Source organism: Panthera onca, chromosome B4, assembly GCF_046562875.1.
Source record: "Panthera onca isolate mPanOnc1 chromosome B4, mPanOnc1 haplotype 2, whole genome shotgun sequence".
NCBI classification, from domain to species: domain Eukaryota; kingdom Metazoa; phylum Chordata; class Mammalia; order Carnivora; family Felidae; genus Panthera; species Panthera onca.
In genome coordinates this window covers 109,877,813-109,899,514 of record NC_138345.1, presented here as the reverse complement: position 1 = coordinate 109,899,514, position 21,702 = coordinate 109,877,813, and the positions used below count along the sequence as shown (strand labels likewise).

General features: G+C 34.8%; 1 protein-coding gene across 3 annotated transcripts in view; it reads left to right on the top strand.

The window, feature by feature from the left end:
- CEP290 (centrosomal protein 290) overlaps window positions 1-21,702 on the top strand; it is a 90,975-nt gene that overhangs the window by 58,664 nt on the left and 10,609 nt on the right. For all 3 annotated transcript variants that reach the window (XR_013556695.2, XR_013556694.2, XM_078449630.2), the window contains 11 exons: window positions 726-939; window positions 2,087-2,224; window positions 4,245-4,466; window positions 4,790-4,912; window positions 8,710-8,855; window positions 9,220-9,375; window positions 12,005-12,128; window positions 16,364-16,498; window positions 18,124-18,210; window positions 19,876-20,040; window positions 21,057-21,179. Coding sequence is in view for 1 of the 3 variants with exons in the window: in XM_078449630.2 (XP_078305756.2) it covers window positions 726-939; window positions 2,087-2,224; window positions 4,245-4,466; window positions 4,790-4,912; window positions 8,710-8,855; window positions 9,220-9,375; window positions 12,005-12,128; window positions 16,364-16,498; window positions 18,124-18,210; window positions 19,876-20,040; window positions 21,057-21,179 (1,633 nt within the window). In the remaining 2 variants the exon portion in view is untranslated. The remainder of the gene's footprint in view (window positions 1-725; window positions 940-2,086; window positions 2,225-4,244; window positions 4,467-4,789; window positions 4,913-8,709; window positions 8,856-9,219; window positions 9,376-12,004; window positions 12,129-16,363; window positions 16,499-18,123; window positions 18,211-19,875; window positions 20,041-21,056; window positions 21,180-21,702) is intronic.

Here is a 21,702-nt window from a genome sequence, read left to right as displayed (position 1 = left end):
AGAAGCTACCACTTTTAAGAAATTACTCTCTGAAAGAAAAAGAGAACCAGCAATAGTATTTGGTATCTTTTCAATCTCATTTCCCCCATTGTATTAAATTTTCTACATGAGATGTTATTTTTGGTAAGTTTCTGTCATGTTTTGGAGTATAAAATTGCTTGTGCTTTTGAATCTAATTCCTGAGTGTAGAAAATAATCATCTTTTGAAATACCTTGTATATATATAAATTTTTGCCACATGAAATCCTTCAGTGGTTGTTTTGTACTTTACCATTGTCATTTTAAACTAAAACTGTACTTTTATTCTGTGTGCACATGGATATGTGTATTTTAATGTGTCTTAAGAAATTATAGACCTGTGTGTTTACTTTAGTAAGACCTCATATTTTCATAATTTGATAATTATTTGTAGTAACTTCAGTTTTTGTTACATCTTGCAGGAGACATAGTATTTAAAGTGCTATTTTGTTCCTTATATTGTCTAGAGGTACAAAATTACTTGATGCAGTTGTTGCCAAAAATAGTAAATAACTACAAGGAAAAGTCTATTTTATGTTAAGTTTAAGGGTTAAGTGGAACAAAGAATTGTTCTTGTTTTGATTTGAATTAAGACTTAGGTTGTAGGGATACTTAGGACCCAATATTTGCTCTTTACAAAATTCCTATCCATCAGAGTGTTAATTGCAGCAACCTCACCATTAAATACATATGTTTGCTTATATTAGGCTCCAAGAAAACCATGCATATGAAGTGAAAAAAGTGAAAGCAGAAGTAGAGGATTTAAGGTGTCTTCTGGCCCAGTCACAAAAGGAGTCACAGAGTTTAAAATCTGAACTTCAGGCTCAAAAAGAAGCAAATTCAAGAGCTCCAACAACTACAATGAGAAATCTAGTAGAACGGCTAAAGAGCCAGTTAGCCTTGAAAGAGAAACAACAAAAAGTAAGTAACAACAGAGTATTGTCAATATTTAGGGAATATATGTGGTAATAGATTGCTTTTAGAAAAGACTTGTAAAAGATTATATATATAAATCTGTTGTACTAAAAAATATGAGCTTTGTCTTATGCTATTAAGTAGGATATTCGCCTTTTGGTGGGGTTTTAAAGTACAGATATAGCCCAGTTTCTTTGTATGTTGTCATCAGTTTGATTTGTGGGTTATCTGTAGGAAATAAGGGGAAGTCTTAATCCCATTATTTTCTCTCCTTTTCTAACTGGGATTTTATGCTACTGAGGCTATTTTGAATAATATTTTGAATGATTGAACAATTTTGGGGAGTATGAGGGAGATAATGACAGTGAGGAGGAAAGTTTAAAGAAGGAAGTCACAGAAATAGATTTTTGAGAAGCAGTTGGTCAGCGGATTGTCTGAGGTATTTTTCAAATTTATCTCAGGTTTGAGATACTCAATTGTTTTAGAAGGTGCCACTGTATTTCTGTGCTAGCTTGTGAAATTTATTGGCAAATTTCAAGTCTCTTCTAATCCTATCATTTTACTTGTCTATATAAATTCCATTAATTTCACTTGTACTAAGTAATTCAGATAAATATCTAAACTTGGATATTGAAGGGGGGCACCTGGGTGGCTCAGTCAGTTAAACATCCAACTTCAGCTCAGGTCATGATCTCATGGTTTGTGGGTTCAAGCCCCATGTTGGGCTTTGTGCTAATAGCTCAGAGCCTGGAGCTTGCTTCAGAATCTGTGTCTCCCTCTCTTTCTGCCTTTCCCCAACTCCTGCTCTGTCTCTCTCGCTCTTAAAAATAAACAAACACTAAAAAATAAATAAATAAACAACCAAACTTGTATACTGAAAACAAAACATACGGCTTTTATAGCACAAATAGCTTGATTTAATATTGGTTCTCAAAATTAGTGTCAAGATTTTGAACTCACATGCAGTTTGAAAAGAATTGAGTGCAATTATTATAGAAATTTCATTTGAAAAAGTTGGACTCTTTGTGAATTATGTTTGCGTAAAGACATGGCATTTTAGGAAAATAGTTAAAAGTGATGCATGTTAATTTTTTTGTATTATGCGTTGTTCATATAAAATATTCTAAAAAAATGTGTATGTTATAATATTCAGGCACTTAGTCGAGCACTTTTGGAACTCCGGACAGAAATGACAGCAGCAGCTGAAGAACGTATTATTTCTGCAACTTCTCAGAAAGAGGCAAACCTCAATGTTCAACAAATGGTTGATCGACATACTAAAGAGCTAAAGGTGAATGTCAACACATTCATTAATATAACAAAATTCCTTATAATTACTATTAGAAGAGGATCCACTTTGATATATAGCAATTTTGATAATGAATAGAGAATTTATTCTAATGAATTACTGATAGATAAACATACATTTTTGAGTAATAAGAATCTTCATTGTTCTCACACTGATGGTCATCTTGGAAATTAGCAAAAATAGACCATTATTAGCTACTTCTTCCTAATAGAATTAACGAAGATTTTACTTAGAATTTTTGTTTCTGTGTTGATGAGATATGTATGTAGATTTCCTTGTTTTATTTCTTTTGCTTCATCAAATTTTTCTAATTTTTTACTAGTTCATAATATGAGTTAATTAGCTTTCCTTTTTTTCTCCCTGAAATAGTTTATGGAGATTATATAGTCCTTGACATTTAATCCATAGAGCTGTGTAACTCTGAAGGCTTTTTTGAAGTTAAATATGTATTTTTTTGGCTATGTATTTTATTGTTTTCAAACATGATAGAGCATTAGATTTGGTGATTTAAGATTATTTTTACAAAACACATGTATTTCATAATGGTTTTTAAATTTCTTTACATAAAGTTTCATAGAGTATATTCTGCATAACGTGAAAAATATAAAAATTGTGTTTTATTTTGTTTGTAATTTTGATTTACTCTCGACTTACTTGTGTGTGCTCTTCACCACCATTAAATTGTGTAGGGACTGGATTTTACTTAGGTGTTTTTGTTTTGCTTTGTTTTTAAGTTTATTTCTTTAGTAATCTCTCTACCTATCATGGGGCTCAAACTCACAACCCTGAGGGGCACCTGGGTGGCTCAGTCAGTTAAGTGTCTGACTTTGGCTCAGGTCACGATCTCACAGTTCATGAGTTCAGGTCCCAGGTCAGGCTCGGTGCAACATCTCAGAGCCTGGAGCCTACTTCAGATTCTGTGTCTCCCTCCCTCTCTGCCCTCCCCTGCTTGCATTCGCTCTCTCTCAAAAATAAGTAAACAGTAAAAATTTTTTAAAAAAACCTCAGGACCAAGATCACCATCAAGAGTCACATGCTCTTCTGACTGAGCCAGACAGGCGTCCTTCTCTCTCATTGTACCTATATGTACAATGAGTACATATAGGTACATACAGGTACAATGAATCTCTCATTGTACCTATCAAGATTATCAGTATAGTTGACAGTAAAAACCCATTAAGTAAATAAATATATAAACAGGAATACCCCTTTGTTGATTTCTTCCTCAATACCTCTTTGCCTGAAATGTCATCTTCTCTGAATCCTTAACAGTCTTAAAGTCCTTTTTCTTGAAGCCTTTTCTGACTTCTCCTGGACAGTGTATGTTTCTTCTAACTGTATTATAATAGTGCTAAATTTCTTGTTAGTGTTATTGGTAATAATTTTGACCTGTAGTAGTTTATCCAACAAAACCTACTAAGTACCAGTATTTTTATCGCTGTTACTGTATGGGACAGCTGGGAACTCCTGTATAGTGGGTGGCTTCAACATACTGTCAAGCACTGCAAGTTACCCTTTTATGTCCTGTCTTTACAAAGTGGGTTAGTACTACAAGTTAGAGATTTTGTTTTATACTGGCATTTTAAATGCCATGTACATTCATATGTCCTTGTTCCTTTAAATCAGTTCCACCATAATAAAACCTTTGCTTATTTGATAAAATTTTGTTTCTGGGTGTTTGCTGAAGCTGAATTGCCTTAGACTGTTTCTTCATGTTTTGTTTTTCTCAAAAGAGACTTGGTTCATTTGAAACGAAGACAGAAAAATATATGTAGTTAGTGGGGTTTTTTTCCCTGCGACCTTAAAAATTCAGATTGAAACTTTACTTTTAGTAAGTTTTAATTTTATAAGCATTAACTAAACCTTTTTTAATAAGTATTATTAAAAATAATTTGTTTCAATAAAAATTTAGATCCACTTTCTTTTTAATAAGTAATAGATGTATTTATTTTATTGTTGATACTTGATGAAGATTCATGAATTAAACCTCTCTTTGTTTTAGTCACAAATTGAAGACTTAAGTGAAAATCTTTTAAAGTTGAAAGAAGCTCTTAAAACAAGTAAAAACAGAGAAAACTCATTAACTGATAATTTGAATGACTTAACCAATGAACTGCAAAAAAAACAAAAAGCTTATAATAAAATGCTTAGAGAGAAAGATGGAATTGATCAAGAGAATGATGAACTGAAAAGGCAAATTAAAAGACTGACCAGTGGATTACAGGTAATTTTATGTTTAATTGTGATAATGTCTTTTATTTAAAATATGTAGGTAGTTTATTCCCACTTTTTAATTTCACCTATTTGCTGAAACAACTTTCAGATCACTTTGATTAATGTGGCTAATTCCTTCAGTGACCTCTGTTGTATTTGTTGTTTTAGAGTAGCCTATCTTTAAAATGCAGAAGCATCCATAGTGCGTCAGTAGTGCATTTAGAAAATGTGGTTAGCTATAGCCTCAAAAGTTTCTATAATTGGACTATTTATTGTGTATTTTGTTTGGTACTTTTTTACTTCTAAAATGTAAAAATACATCTTATATTTTAGGGAAAATCTCTGTTAGATAATAAACAAAGTTTAATTGAAGAACTCCAAAAGAAAATTAAAAAGCTAGAAAGCCAACTGGAAAGAAAGGTGGATGAGGCAGAAATAAAGCCTATGAAAGAAAAGGTATGTGAAGAAAAAACATACTGATTAATATGTTTAACGTAATGAGAGCCTAACTTAAATTATATAATTTATGAATAGGTAATATATGCTAGAGGCTTCTGGGCTGCTCATTTGGTTGAGAGTCTAACTCTTGATTTTGGCTCAGGTCATGATCCCAGGGTCATGGGATTGAGCCCTAATTTGGCTCCATGCGCATGGAGCCTGCTTCAGATTCTGTCTCTCCGCCAGCCCCTCTCCCCAGCTTGTGCGTGCGCACGCTCTCTCTCTCTCTCTCTCTCTCAAAAATACTGTATTAATTTGAGGACCTAACACGTAATATAAATAATATAGAGAAGTCTAAGATGAGTTTCTGTCCTTTAGAAATTTAGTGACCCTAGATCATGACCTGAACCAAAATCAAGATTCAGACACTAACCAACTGAGCCACGATGGTGCCCCTATAATGTAATTCCTGCTCAGAAGTGACTACAACATCATTATGTCCTCTTCCTGACAAAGTACCTCTAAAATCCCCTCACACCTTACATATCCAGCTTTTCCCCAATATAGTTGTTTATGCAGGTAGGTGCTTTTGACCTTTGGGAAAGAAAGTTGGGCGTTTTTAGTCTACTACCTTGACCCAAATGTGTCCTTTTTATCATCCAGTAGAATAGACTGTTAGTTCAGGGTAAACAAAGTGATTTGGAATTCAGTATTGGTAGTAATCAATAACGAAACCACTCATAAATTGATTCTGTAATGTGAGAAAAGTTGCTTAAAATTTTCTAACAGGTTAACTAGTCGACTATTTTGTAATAAATATTACTGATAGAAATTATCAATCCTCCAAATCCCTTCAATTGGCTAAAGTGTATATAATTAAATTTGTTACAAATAATAAAATGAAGACTTAGTAGCACTGAAAATATATCAATAGAGACCTGAGAAATATTGGTGTTAGTAGTAGCCTGGAGAAGCTAAGGTTAGGAAAAATTTTTATTGTAAAATTTGTGCAGACAATATTCAATATCTATAAAATAATTTCAATAACATGGACATAAAAAAGAAAATTAAGGAATTTTAATGCCACTGAATAGAAAATAGTAATGGGATTAAAATGTCTTAATAGAGGGGCGCCTGGGTGGCTCAGTCGGTTGAGCGCCGACTTCGGCTCAGGTCACGATCTCGCGGTCCGTGAGTTCGAGCCCCGCATCGGGCCCCTGTGCTGACAGCTCAGAGCCCGGAGCCTGTTTCAGATTCTGTGTCTCCCTCTCTCTGACCCTCCCCCATTCATGCTCTGTCTCTCTCTGTCTCAAAAAATAAATAAACGTTAAAAAAAAAAATAAAATGTCTTAATAGAGTATATTCCAAAAAATTTTTGTCCTATGAAAATTCACCAGTGTTAGTATAATTTTTATTAAAATATTTTCATTTATATACATTGAACCACAATACTTGCTGTCTGAAGCTTTTCTGGTAAAAATTGCAAGATAAAAATGTCCTTATTCTTACAGTTTGCTTTCTTTGCTGCCTCCCCACTTGGACGAAGGTCTGATCCTCAGATACCAGTTCCTAACCTGATTCCTGTCAGAAAGCCTTGTGACTTTGCCTAGACTCCTAATCTCTGTTTCAGTTTATTTCTCCTTAAAATAGAAATGATACTATTTGCATTGCCAATTTCCCAAGATTATTTTGGCAGTCATATGAGACAATATATGCAAGTCTTTTGTAAGCCATCAAGTCCATACCACTGTATGATATTATATTATTACTAATTAGAAAAAGAGGACAACACATAGAGCAACACTAATATTAAATTTTCTATCCAGGAATCTAGCAAGAGTATTATTTCAAATTCCACAGTATTGGGCGTTTCTAATTTATGGATGTTTTTATACTCAATGATTTCATGCTGAAATTTCTGTACATTTTTCTCTGTCAACACACCCCCATGCCTTACATTCCTGTGTTTTTTATGCTGTTACACTTTTCTCCATAGCATTTATTATTATCTGACATACTAGAGATTTACCTATGTGTTTATCTTTTGGACTATAAGCTTTAATGGCAAGAATTCTACCATTATTTGGTTATTGTTGTATAACCACCACCTACAACAGTCCCTAGTCCCTAGCATGTATTAGATACTCAGTATTTGTTAAATGAATGAAAAATTTTAAATGCAGTCACATTATTCTGAAATCCATCCTAAGTGGCTCTTGGTACACAAACCATGACAAAAGAACTTCTCCCTGCATCTTCTCTTCTCCCCTAGTCAAGAACAGATCTGTGGTGATGTTTGCCTTTGTTATTTTTTTCTTGTGGTTCATTTTTAAATAATTCCAGCCTTGTTTCCCTCAGTCTTACTTCAGAGGCTGGTATCAGAGGGTGAATGCCCAATTCCATGCTGCAGAATTATTTATTTATATACCATTATGCCCAAGCTAATATTTACATTCCTGGAAGTACACAAAATTTCTTGTATATATTTCAGAAAAAAAATAATTATTAAACATTTACCGAAGTTTTTATGTTTTTTTAAAGGATAGTTGCTAACTGAATTAAATAAATAAGGTAAAAAATTGGCCAGTATCAAAGAAGATAGTTTTGATAGGGCAATGTATCTTAGATGGGCATTTGACTTTAAACTATGGCTTTTAACTCTTTCAGCCCTGACATTGCCTTTTGTAATAAACAGTGTTTTATAATATCCACATGAAATTTATGGTTAATAGAAATTACCTACATGTGTAATTTCAAAAATATCATTATAGGGGCGCCTGGGTGGCTCAGTCGGGTAAGCGTCTGACTTCGGCTCAGGTCATGATCTCATGGTTCGTGAGTTCGAGCCCTGTGTCGGGCTCTGTGCTGACAGCTCGGAGCTTGGAGCTGCTTCAGAGTCTGTGTCCCCCTCTCTCTCTGCCCCACCCCTGCTTGTGCTCTGTCTCTCTCTGTCTTTCAAAAATGAATAAACGCACAAAAAAAATTTTCTTTAAATATTATTATAAATGCCCTAATTGAAATATAAAGGAGAAACAAAATAATTCACAAAAATAATATGTTTCTACATCTGTCATGTTTCAACATGAAGATGCTCTGGCATACTACACTAGAAAACATAAGGAAATAGACTTATAGCATTAAGGTGAATTCAGAGCTACAAGTGCAAACTGATGGAAATGTATTCAGTGGCATTACTAATGCCATTAACTATTTCTCTTCCGTGCTCAGCACTTACCAGCAGCTAACATACTACAAAATATTTTTTTTCTTGCTTTTTTTCTGTATTTTGCTCCCCTTCCCTGATCTACCCAACCAACATAAATTAGACTATAATGCTTTTTCTCTGATTTTTCTCTGATCAGAGAGTGCTTCTACACTTAATGCCGAGAGTGGTATGGCAGATGATTAGCAGTATATAACCATCTGTTGGATAAGATTTGAAGAGGCTGTGATGCTAGGAGATTGCTATTTTGGTCAAAATTGGGTTGGTCATTTGTACATACATATTTTTGTTAGAAGCTTACATTGGTCATGATCATCTTTATTAGAATCTTTACTTAAAGACTTTTAAGTCTGTTGACATTAGTCCAAACTGTTCCCTAGAATTTTACCCATCAATAATAGAATACAGAACCTTTAAACTGAAGGGCATTTTTGTTAGTAGCTTGGCATGTCTAAAGATTCTAGACATTATATAGCAAAATGAATGTATTCACATATTCCCTAGGAGGTATTGGTTTACCATTGTTCCAGTAAATTGTAATTAATCTTGAAATTAAAATATTGGTAATTTTCTCCCTCGTTATTGTTTACAGAGTGCCAAAGAAGAATTAATTAGGTGGGAAGAAGGTAAAAAATGGCAAACCAAAATAGAAGGAATTAGAAACAAGTTAAAAGAGAAAGAGGGGGAAGTGTATATTCTAACAAAGCAGTTGAATACTTTGAAGGATCTTTTTGCCAAGTGAGTGTAAATTTAACCCTAGTTAATTATTTGTGAAGTCTTTAATTGATCTGGAAGTTACATAGTTTTATTGTATTTGATAGTACATATTTGATGTTATATTTGAGAAATTTCATAGTTTTAATTATGATTTATTATCTGTGATTCACTTTATTTTCTTTAAAATGTGTTTAAAATTATTTTAACAATTTGTAAACGGAGTTTCCTACAATTTTGAAATGTTAGCTCATAGCAAATACAGCAAGATCTAGTTTTTGGGTTTTTTTTATGATGTTGTTTAATTAGTAGTAAGCTTCAGTTTAATAAATTGAACAAGTAAAACAGTGAATTTTATATTTTCATGATGCTATATTGAATCCCACAGGGCTGACAAAGAGAAACTTACTTTGCAGAGGAAACTAAAAACAACTGGCATTACTGTTGATCAGGTTATGGGAGTGCGAGCTTTGGAGTCAGAAAAAGAGTTGGAAGAATTGAAAAAGAGAAATCTTGACTTAGAAAATGACATATCATATATGAGGTAAGCTGTTATGTGAAAATGTGGGACCTATTACAATGAAGAAATACTGGCTGACCCAAAAAAACTGATGTAATGAATGTGTATTATTTAGGCTTGGGTTCTGTTCTCTTTTCCCGTGGGAATTAAGATAGGTTCTTTGTATGCCACGTAATTTGGATTGTATTCTTGAACTTCTGAATATCATGTTGTGAAACTTTGGATCTTGGTTAAATTCTATGGAAAATGTAGTATTTTTGTTTTCACAGGCAGGCAGTCTTGGATAGGTTCAGGCCCCGAGTTCCCACCTGCTTTCTATGGGCTGTGGTTCTAATATCAGTTTTGTTTTCAAAGCCTTTATAGTCTCTTTGGTTCCGTCCTGCCTGTGCACCTCCCTGTTGGAAGTCTGGTATACGGGCTGCCTTCCATCCATTAGTTCAGTTCTGTGAGTCGTTGCTACTGTAAGATCAGATTCATACACACACAGCTCAACGTTGAGGCCAGAAGTTCATGAACGACATTATAGGATCCCTTTCTTGAGTTCCTCCCTTTCTGCCATCTCCCTGACACTGTCTGTTTCCCCAGGGCTCCCCCTTTTCGTATTTCAGATGAAATCTGGGGCTCTGGTTACCCTGTTCTACTGTTTACTTTAGCAATTTTGTGTATGTCTGGAGCCAAGCAATAGGAGGGCAGAAAGGGGAATGGGGAGGGAGGGGGCTACTTCCCGTCTACCCCTTTAGTAATCACAACTCTACCAATTTCCTAAATATTTTGACTCCTGTGGGTTCCCATGCAGCCTATGCCACCAGTAGCATGGGATTGCTTGAGGGTTGGAGTACGAGAGAACAGAGAGAACAAAAAAATATTGGGGGGGTGAGATTTTGTCTTGGAGAGTATCATAAGTGCCCTCTCTCCTTGCTGGAGCTAGAACTCTAAGGCTTCCCTGGAGCTTCCTCCCTCAGTGCTAACACTCACCTTCAGGTTTCAAGCAGTGTTGTGTTCAGCCCAAGACACACTAGAAGCAACGGAAAGGTAAATTGCTGCTGTTTGCTGCGACTTCAGATTCTGGTATACTGTCCCACTCTGTAAAATATTTACTTTTCAGAGTTCTCAAATAGCTGTTCCATGCATTTGGGAGAGACAAGATTGGGTGTGTTTACTCCACTCTACCTAGAACCAGACCCCCTCCCTGCCCCCAGTGTCATTTCTTTAGCAAAGCTTTTGAAATTGGTTTCATCATCTCTTTCCAAGCTATGTCTTCTGATAAAATCATGTCTTAACACCCAAAACTGTAATTTTCTGCTTTATTCATTTCTTCTTAGATGAACTTAGATTAGTTTTACAAAATTTGTTACTTCTTCTTCTAAGTACTTACAAGCAGCCCAGAATCATATTAATGATTATTTTCTAAGTGTGGTACCTGCCTGTTATATTTGGACATGGGGATACTTACTGTTCTTAATTTTTTTTTAATATGAAATTTGTCACATTGGTTTCTATGTTCTTAAATTTATCATATGTTTTTCCTCTCCATTGATCTTCAAAAATTACCATTAGTGTTTCTTTATTAATGCCTGTGATCATGTCTGTATTAATGTAATATGAACTTCTTTAAAGAAGTACCCATGAGTTTCTAGCCTACATTCGATTCCCTTTTTTTCTAAGTCATTGTTTCTTAAATCCTTCAGAATTTTCCTTGATGGAGAAGAAAAAAGTGATTAAGAATTCTTTCTTGCAACATCTATTTTGTAGTTACTGTCTGATCCCAGTAGTGGCTCCTTCTCTTCTTTGTTTTTCTTGATCTAAACATGTGTTCAAAACAATGTTAAACCCTTTTTTTCTCCTTTGCAGTTTTCACAGGATCAAATATTTTCGTTTTGAAACCTAATACTTTTAGAGGTTTAATTTGTTTTTTCTAATAATGTGAACCTGTATGGGCTGAAATAATTGGAGAAGATTTGATAGAAGAGATTGAACTGGCCTTCTGTCTCAGTTCAACTGTGAATTTCTAAATTTTATGAATCAAATCTAGATATTAAAGGGAGGAAGGACATTCCAAGAAAGCAGAACCCTAGCAGAGACATGGTGGCAGGGGTGAAACTTTCATGTTGGGTAAGGGCAGATTTTTTTGCCTTACTAAAGGTGGACTCCTGGACAATTAGGTTGAATAGGTATAGTGGGGCCAGATTATGAAGGGCCTTAGGCGACACATGTGAGACTTGGACTAACAGATTGTTATCTGGCACCACTAAGAGCCTTTTTTATATTGTTGAGCTTTTTGAGAAGTATGTCATGATATTATTATATAGTGTTTTAAAAATAGTATTTTGATTCATCTTACACAATTCCATATAAATAGATGCATGTTCTTTAAAGATGTTAATGTATTTCTATAAATCTAAATACACTTGTTAACTCATAATTCAAAAGAGCCCTACAGTGAATCCTCTATAATATATATATGTAATATATATATAGACTATAATCTAAATAGTCATGTCCTAATTTTTATAAAATTTATAAGTTTTATAGAAATTAAAATAAATACAATGTTAACAAATACATTATATATTTTGTTTTCTGTATTTTAATACAATAAAGCTGTGGAAAGTTGGTGTTTGAATAGTAAAGAGTCTCTTGTTTTTTATCATAGGACCCGTCAAGCTCTTCCTCGAGATTCTGTCATAGAAGATTTACATTTACAAAATAGATACCTCCAAGAAAAACTACATGTTTTAGAAAAACAGTTTTCAAAGGATGCATATTCTAGACCTTCAGTAAGTGTACATCTTTTTATTTTTCTGTTTTTAGTAAAAGTGATATAAACTTTTACCTTTATCTGGCCCAAAACCTTAAGCTTCTTCTTATTAATATTAATGTACTAAATCCAACTTTTATTTTTGCCAGGTACTGATGTATATTAACTTGTTTAATCCTTCTTACATAAGTAGACCTAAGATTCTTAGACTTTGCATAAAACTGTATTCCAGAGATTTTAAAGAAGTTAATTATTTTGAGTTTTGCTGTGGCAAGAACATACAATTAAGTAAATTAGAAAAATACAGCATTGTTTCCATTCAAACGTGTGATACATTTCTAGTTTTCCTTTATAAAAAAATCATTAATGTAAAATTGTTTGTTGTATATTACCTTAAAGCAATAGTGTGTATATTTTTGTTATTTTTTTCTTCTTTTCATGTTTCTTCTCTTTCTTCTGCTTCAAGCAGAATCTGTTATGTGACACAACTACGCTTTCTACCCTTGCTACCAGTGTTAATAAATATAGGCATAATATTTATCACAAAAAGAGCACTTTCCACAAGAACAAAAAAAAACCCATAATGGTGTTCAGAATTAAAAATGGGAAGGGAATAGATGCCAGTAACAACTTACATCATCAGGTACCTAAAAGTATTCTACGGCATTACAGTAATGAAGAAAGACACACAACAGAAGATACTGTAGATTCTGCGGAGTTAAATAAATCTGAGGCAAGACCAAAAAATAAATCAAGTCCGTTTAGGTCAACTAATGGTACCATGGCAGATGTTAAGTCCAATTTTGAAAATGAACCAGATCCTGAAATTGAGAAAATTAATCAAGACTATCATGAAAATAATAAACAGGAACATGAAAACAAGGAAGAGAATGAGCTAGGCAAGAATGTGAAAGGAAAGGGACACACAGCTGAAGATGTGAGTCACGACCACCACCTGGATCCAGAAGGATCTGCCGGAGAAGACCGTGATTGTGCCACAGTTGCTGCTGCACTGACTGAGAGTGCTGAGGAGGAAGCACAGGCAAATTCTGAAACCGATGTACCAGTCCAGCCAAGAAATGAAGTGTCCCAGGTTTGAGTCCATGGCAGTCCTGTGTTTGTTTCTTATAGCAAGTGGTATACAGTATGTGGTGCAAACGGAAATCAATTGCGTAGGATTTGTAAAAAAATATTAACTATTCATGAAGTGTGTATTAAGCTCTAATTGACGAGTTCCTATAAAAATTAATGGTTATGCATTTCTTATTGATTTTAGTACTCACTGTTTTACCACTGGTACTCACTTAAAAAGTGTTAGGTAACAGGATAACAAAAACCAGGCTCTTTAGAGGTATGCATTTTGCCTTAGAAATTTCTAACTCAAGGTGCTCTGAAATCTCATCACAAACTTTTATTACAGTGAATAATATCAGTAAAAATGTGTTAGGATACTGTGTGACATTACTTGGTCATCTTTTTGCCACATATTTTATAACATACTTTTGTATAATGAATAAAGGGAGTTTGCATGTGTTGCTGTCTATGTTGTATTAGGCTCGATGCTGAGGTATAATTTTCACATATTTGCAGAGTATTGTTTCTGTTTTACATGGGAAGCGTGGAGCATGAGTATCATCTCTAGTGATGCAGAACCAGGATCTAAACACAGGTCTAACTTCACAGTTGAGGATCTCTCCATGTACACACTACTTTTGGTCAGTTTACAATGCAGTACAGACTAAGACATGTTTGTCTCCACTTGAAATCAAATAGAATATATCTTTTTTTTTTCCCCTTATCCTTTCCACCTAGATATGCCAGTCACCTAAGTCCTAAACACATCAATAAAAACAAACATTTAAACCTTAAGAGAAAATGGGGAGGGGGGGTGCCTGGGTGGCTCAGTTGGTTAAGCATCTGACTCTTGATTTCTGCTTAGGTCATGATCTCATGTTTCATGGGATCGAGCCCTGCATCAGGCTCCACACTAATAGTGTGGAGCCTGTTTGGGATTCTCTCTCTCCCTCTCTCTCTGCCCCTCCCCCACTCTCTCAAAATAAATAAACATTTAAAAAAATAAAAATAAAGGTTAGGAAAACATGGATGAAAGTGACTTCTTATTTCATACCTTTATCCAAGTTCATAATGCTTCTCTTTTTTCCCTTGATAATAAGTAACTGTAAAATTGAGGCTCCCACTGTGTGTTTCTTAACTCCCATCCACTAAGAATTTGGTTTCTAGCACTGTATTCCTTTCAACAGGATTCCTCTTCCATAAAAGAATTGGAAATCTCATAAAATTCATTATGCAAGAATTTTACTTATATTACTTTTACACAATACAGAGTTTCATTAGAATTTGTTTTCCAGAAATTGGACGATTTCAACTAATACTTTTTGTTTTTTGAGAATTGTGGGGAAAAAACGATCTGTATGTACTTACATAATTGCGTCCATGTTTTAGGAGAATGTGTTAAAAAAAAATCCTCATGTGAGATCATCAGATAGAATTACTCTCTTCTGTGGTTGATAATTAGCAAATATTATGTCTGTCAATCAGTGGTACCCATAAGTGTTTATCACTTGTTAAATCGCTACCACAGACAGAAGAGATGAAGTGAGGGTGACAGAAGAGCTCAGGGACAGGGCATTCATTACAGATTTCCATGTCTGAAGAGGCCTTAAAAATTACCCCATCTTGTGCCTTCATTTGTAAGATGCAGAAACTGAGGACCTTGCAGGTGGCATGCTTTGCCTAGTGTTAGCCTAATAGTAGCAGAATCAGAATGGATACTTGGGTTATTTGACAGAGAATGAGCATAAGCAAGGACATATTCCTGTGGTACAGACATTAACAAATATTTCTGTCTTTTGCACACAAAGAGATGCACACACATTCCTTTGAACAAAGACAAGTCAGGTTGGACACAGGCAGTGTTTCTGCCAGGGTTCTGCGCCCTCAGGTCAGAATCAAATAGCCTAGAATTTCTTTACTTTTCTATATTCTATGTTTTAATGTCTTTAATTTCTTTTGCTTTTATTACCCAAGGGTAAATATATCGGAATATGAAGTATTTAACCTACTGCTAATTTAAAAGCTATTATAGAGCCATGGATATATTTGTATAACATTGCATTTTTTAAACTATAATGTCTTTGGAGTTATTGACTTGATAGCCCATCAAACCACAGAGAGAGAATGGGATGGGGGAGGAAAAACTAAAGCTATGCTGAGTACTTGCACAAAATGTTTCATATGATGCTCATAACAATCATAGGAGGTGGGTGGTTTTCTACCCCCTTTATAGAAAAAAGGAAATCAAGCACATATTTCTCTTTCAAATGACCTGTAGTTTAGAATGAGAAGGAAGAATGAACATAAATAATAGCCCAAGGTAGATTCGTGCCAAAAGAAATGCAATATAGTGTTACTGGATATCAGAGGAGGAAGTTATTACTTGCACTTAAGGAACGAAGAAGAGCTTTCCGAAAGAGGAAAGAATTAAGGCACTTCTTTTTGGAGGCTCGTGTGTTAGTTTGCTAGGGCTATTGTAACAAAGCACCACAGATTTGGTGACCTGACAAATTTATTCTCACAGTTCTGGAAGCCATGAGTCCAAAATCAAGGTATTGGCAGGGTTGATGACTCCTTTAACCTGTGAGGGAAGAATCTATTCCAGGCCATTCTCCTTGGCTTGTAGATGGCCAGTTGTGCCCTCTTTACATTATCTTCTTTCTATGCATATCTCTGTATCAAAATTTCCCTTTTTCATAAGAACACTACTCATACCGGGTTAGGGCCAACCCTAATGACCCTAACTTGAGTACCTCTGGAAAAGCCCTATATCCAAACAAGGTCACATTCTGAGGTACTGGGATTAGGACTTCAACGTATGAATTTTGGGGTGGGGTAGGATTTAGGGCATAATATAAACCATAACAAATAATAGTCATATTTTACTTTTGGACAGGAAAAATTAGCACAAATTAGTCTTAGAAGAGCATATACATGTAGACATTATACATGTGGATGTTTTTAAGACATACTTCACTGTGCTTTCTATATTAAACTGTATTACCTTTTCTCCTGCAATTTTTATATTCTGACTTCTTTAGGGTCATTTTTTTTTAGAGTTCTCTAATTTTTCATATTTTTTGAGGGAAAGTGTACCATTTTAGGTTTTCTTATCCAATATGTCCTATATAACTTTTATTACTAAAATTTAAAAATATTCCTAACTTTATTTTCCTGAAGACTTCAGGAATAGAGTCAGATGAACACTGTCAAAGAGAACAAGAGCTTCAGAGGGAAAACTTAAAGCTGTCATCTGAAAATATTGAACTAAAATTTCAGCTTGAACAAGCAAATAAAGATTTGCCAAGATTAAAGGTAAATTTAATGTTCTTTAGTTAAGAAATCTAATACCTGAAAACCTTTTCTCCCTCTTTGTATTAGTTTATGAAGATGCCAGAAACTCATATTCATAAAATATTATGGTAGTGGTATGTTTTCTACATTTGTTCATGTAACAATTATTTATTGAAAGCCTACTTTGTTGTCAGGTACTCTTCTAGGTGCTGGGAAACAGCAATCAAAATATTTCTTGCACACATAGAATTTATATTCTAGTGGGAAAGGCTGATAATAAGTAATATGCAGTATGTCCGCTGATGTTAAGTTGATGTTAAGTGGTAAGGAGAAAAGCATGGTTGGTGTGAAAGGTGTGTGTGGTGGGGGGAGGGTTGGTTGGGACTGTATGGAATTGCTATTTAAATTAGGGTAATAGGAGAAGGCTTTCTTTTTTTTTTATAAATTTTTTTTTTCAACGTTTTTTATTTATTTTTTGGGACAGAGAGAGACAGAGCATGAACAGGGGAGGGTCAGAGAGAGAGGGAGACACAGAATCGGAAACAGGCTCCAGGCTCCGAGCCATCAGCCCAGAGCCTGACGCGGGGCTCGAACTCACGGACCGCGAGATCGTGACCTGGCTGAAGTCGGACGCTTAACCGACTGCGCCACCCAGGCGCCCCAAGGAGAAGGCTTTCCTAATAAAATATTTTATCAGAGAGCTAGGGCAGGAGGTTAGGAAGTGGGTCATACAAATACTGGAAAGAGAGTTCCAGACAACAGAAATAGCAAGTTCAAAGTCCTGAGGCCAAGTGGATGGTTGGTATATTTCAAAAACAATTATCACTCTTAATTAGGATATTTCTTTAAAAAAATTAAGTAAGTCTTTAATCTTAAAAAATTAGGATAATTATCTCTTTTAGGAATTTTGATGTTTATAAGAAGTTTATCTGGTTTTCCAAATCTCATCCTATTTATGGGAATCTCTTTTTCTTTTTGCTGGCTAATTGTTTCAGTTCTGTTTTCTAACCTGGAATATTAGCAGTCTGTTAATTCCACTGGTAATGATATAATTAAGTTATGTCCTGCTTCTAGAACACTTATTTTTACATTATTAGAACCCATACTATTAGATCAGCTGTTTCTCTCTACCATCTGGATAAGGATCTATGTATGTCATTTATGGGGTGGTTAAAATCAGAGTTCTAAAACTGGAAGGGTGCCTGGGTGGCTCAGTTAAGTGTCCTACTCTTGATTTTGGCTCAGGTCATGATCTCACGGTTTGTGAGTTTGAGCCCCACGTGGGTTCTGCACTGACCACGGGGAGCCTGCTTGGGATTCTTTCTCTCCCTTTCTCTCTGCCTCTCCTCCACTTGCATGCACATGCACATACACTCTCTCTCAGAATAAATAAACATTTACAAAAAATAAACTACATTTATATAAAGGCAGTAATGTGGAAAATATTTCTTGAAATTTACGTATAAAATATTCTTGTATCACTGCCCTTAAATATATGTCTTAGTTCAAAGTCCTTATTGCTGTAGAGACCTTGTTCAATTAGGCTATATAGTTGAAGAAATTGATAGTTCAAATGAATTGTTTTCCTTTCCTTTTCAGTGGCTATAGCTATGTTAAACTGTTATGTGTTTGCTTTAATCTTTCAGAATCAAGTAAGAGATTTGAAGGAAATGTGTGAATTTCTTAAGAAAGAAAAAGCAGAAGTTGAGCGGAAACTTGGCCATGTTAGAGGGGTGAGTGTGTGAGAATATGCCATATATTTGTGTTGATTTCAGCAGTGATAAGCTGGAAATGAAAAACAAAAAAAGTTTGGATTCATCAAAACAGTAGTGATATACCTTTACTTACCTGTAGTCTTGGTTTTTATTCTGCAGATCTACAATGTAAAACATCATTAAGCTTTTCTTTGTGTTTCAAATTAATGTATTTTAACATTAACAAGCTGTAACATGTCACATATAACAAGCATTTTATTTCAACTGGACACCACATCATCTTTTTTCATTGCATTTCCCTTCACACCTTGAAAACCTTTAACTTCTAGGAATCTTCCTTCTGTTCATTAAGGTAACTACTCACTGCTCCTTGGTCCAATTCTAACATTTTGTGACTATTCTATGATTTCCATGGCAACTTCTTAGTATAATGCTCTGTAAATGTTTCCTAGGTTTTTTATTCATATGTTTTTCTTCTAATGTTATTTTGTATTCATTTTTTACAATGAATAAATGCTGTTTTTGAGGCCCAGGCCAAAGATTTAAACCCCTGTTGTTTTCATGTTAGCAAGGGGCACAGATAGAAGCAATCAATTTAAAAACTTATTCAAGTAATAACATTAAATATGTGACAGATTTGGTGAAAATACTGAGTTGTTATTAGAAAAAAGTATTCAGAACAAATATCTAGCTTGACAGCAACATTCATTTCATAAATAAAAACCTGGGGGTACCTGGGTGGCTCAGTTGGTTAAGAATCCGACTTCCACTCAGGCCATGATCTCACAATTTATGAGTTTGAGCCCCCTGTCGGGCTCTGTGCTGACAGCCCAGAGCCTGGAGCCTGCTTCAGATTCTGTGTCTCCCTCTATCTGCCCCTCCCCTGCTCATGCGCTCGCTCTCTCTCTCTCTCTCTCTCTCTCTCTCTTCCCAAAAGTAAACAAACATTAATAATTTTTTTAAATGGGTTAATTTGATTTCTAATTATGATAGTATGTATTAAAATTATGTATTATAAGGTTATTCATTATATAGTGTGAATACTGACTAAAATGCAAAAACAATAAGCAGATTATTTTACTCAACTCTTAAACTATTTTATTTTAAAGCATAAGCAGTTGAACTTCCTAATTGGTGACCTATCTCTGTTGATAACTCTACACTAGGTTTTTTTAATTGCAGATGTCTCTTGTATTTATACTGGACAGAAACTGAATTTCTTAATCATGGCCATTGTTAGAAAATCACCTCTCTTCTGCAATTCAAATTTGGTAACTCATGAGCTCTTTAATGACACAACTCTTCTTTTGTGGGTTTTTTTTTTTTTTTCCCATGTCAAAAGAATTCTGGTATACTGGAAAGAACATTAGCTAAATCGAGTATTTAGGTTCTTAGCTTTATTCATTTGGAACAGACATCAAATTTAGAGTATTTAAGCTGTTACTCATTAGCTACATGACTAGGAATATCATATTCTCTGAGTCTTGATTTGCTTGTATGTAAAGTAAGAATTATAATTCCTATTGCATAGAGTTATTGTAATGATAAATTGAATACAAGTTTTGGCTTCAAATGTTAGGAATCAGAAATGAATGTAATAATGAGTGTGTTATGTTGTTGGTGTTTGATATCATACTCTTTCAGATATTTGATTGAATAAAAAGTTAATTTATTCTTTTGTAGGCTGGTAGAAGTGGAAAGACAATTCCAGAACTAGAAAAAACCATTGGTTTAATGAAAAAAGTAGTTGAAAAAGTCCAAAGGGAAAATGAACAGTTGAAAAAAGCATCAGGAGTACTGACCAGTGAAAAAATGGCTAATATTGAGCTGGAAAATGAAAAGTTGAAGGTAATATATTGTCAAGTTGGCTAAAATACAGCGTATACAGTGTGCTCTTGTTTTGTGGTAGATTCCCATGATTCATCGCTTACACAACACCCAGTGCTTATCCCCACAAGTGCCTTCCTCAGTGCTCATCACCCATTTTCCCCTCTCTCCCTCTTCCCCCTCCCATCAACCGTTTGTTCTCTGTATTTAAGAGTCTCTTATGGTTTGCCTCCCTCCCTCTCTGTAACTATTTTTTTACTTCCCTTCCACCATGGTCTTCTGTTAAGTTTCTCAATGTGATAATTTGCATGGAATGTTTTCACCATTATAATTTCCATTTTCTTTTAAATTTTTTAAATGTTTATTCATTCTTCGGGGGGGTGGGGTGGGGGAGAGAGAGCAGGAGAGGGGCTGAGAGGGAGGAAGACCCAGAATCCAAAGCAGGCTCCAGGCTCTGAGCTGTCAGCACAGAGCCCGACGCGGGGCTTGAATTCACAGACCCCGAGATCATGACCTGAGCCGAAGTCAGACGCCCAGCTGACTGAGCCACTCAGGCACCCCAACATAATTTCCATGTTTTAAAGAAAATTTTTAAATATATTCCTGCTATTTAAAACGGTTTTAAGAGATGCAGTAACTGTTTTACATATACAGAAAAACCTGTCGGAGACAAGGCCAAGAGAAATTAGAGTAGCTCCACTTGGGCATTTTATTATTTCAAGACCAATGGTTCTCACTCTGGCATTCTCACTCACTAGTGTCTATTTTCAAATATGCAGGTGCCTAAGCCCCCAAGCCTGACATTGATTAGATTCTTTTGGGGTGGGTCCTACCATAGGTATTGTGATTTTAAGTCATCAGCTCGTTCTAATGTGTAGCCAAGGTTGGGAACCTCTGCTCTAGATGACCAGTATGAAAGGGAAAACTTTAATTCTATCAAAAATAATCTCTAAAACTGTTATGGATTAAGTTTTACGAGTTTATAGGATCGTCTTTTATTTCCTTGTTCCGATAATGTATAATTTATCTTTTACTAGGCAGAATTAGAAAAACTTAAAGTTCATCTTGGACGTCAGTTGAGCATGCACTATGAATCCAAGACCAAAGGCACAGAGAAAATTGTTGCGGAAAATGAAAGACTTCGTAAAGAACTTAAAAAAGTATGACTTTCTTTACTGATTATATTACTTTTTTATCTTAAGTAATATATCTTTGAAAAAGTGAATGAAAAATTTGATGAGAATGTCTATTCAAAGTAGATATTCAGAGACTTAGGAATTGTATCTTTTTGGCTGCCATCCTTTCACTATGAGGAACATTGAAAATACAAAAATTAAGAAGCAGTATAATGTAGAAGCCACATGTCTGGGAGTCAAATCCTAGCTCTATTACTAACTGGCTGTGGAAACAAGGACAAGCTACCAGCCCCCCTCTAATGCTCAATTTCCTCGTCTATGAAGTTGGGAATCATAAATATCTCTTTCACAGAACTCCTGTGGGACTTAAGTGAGTTAATATTTGTGTACATGGCCTAGAACAATGATTGGTATAGAGTAAGGAATATATGAAACGGTTATGTTAAATAGTAAGATCCCTTTCTATTTCTATTTAAGTCGTGAAATATATTCCTTGCCCCAGACAACTAGGTGTTATTATTTATATGGATGATTCAGTGAATAAACT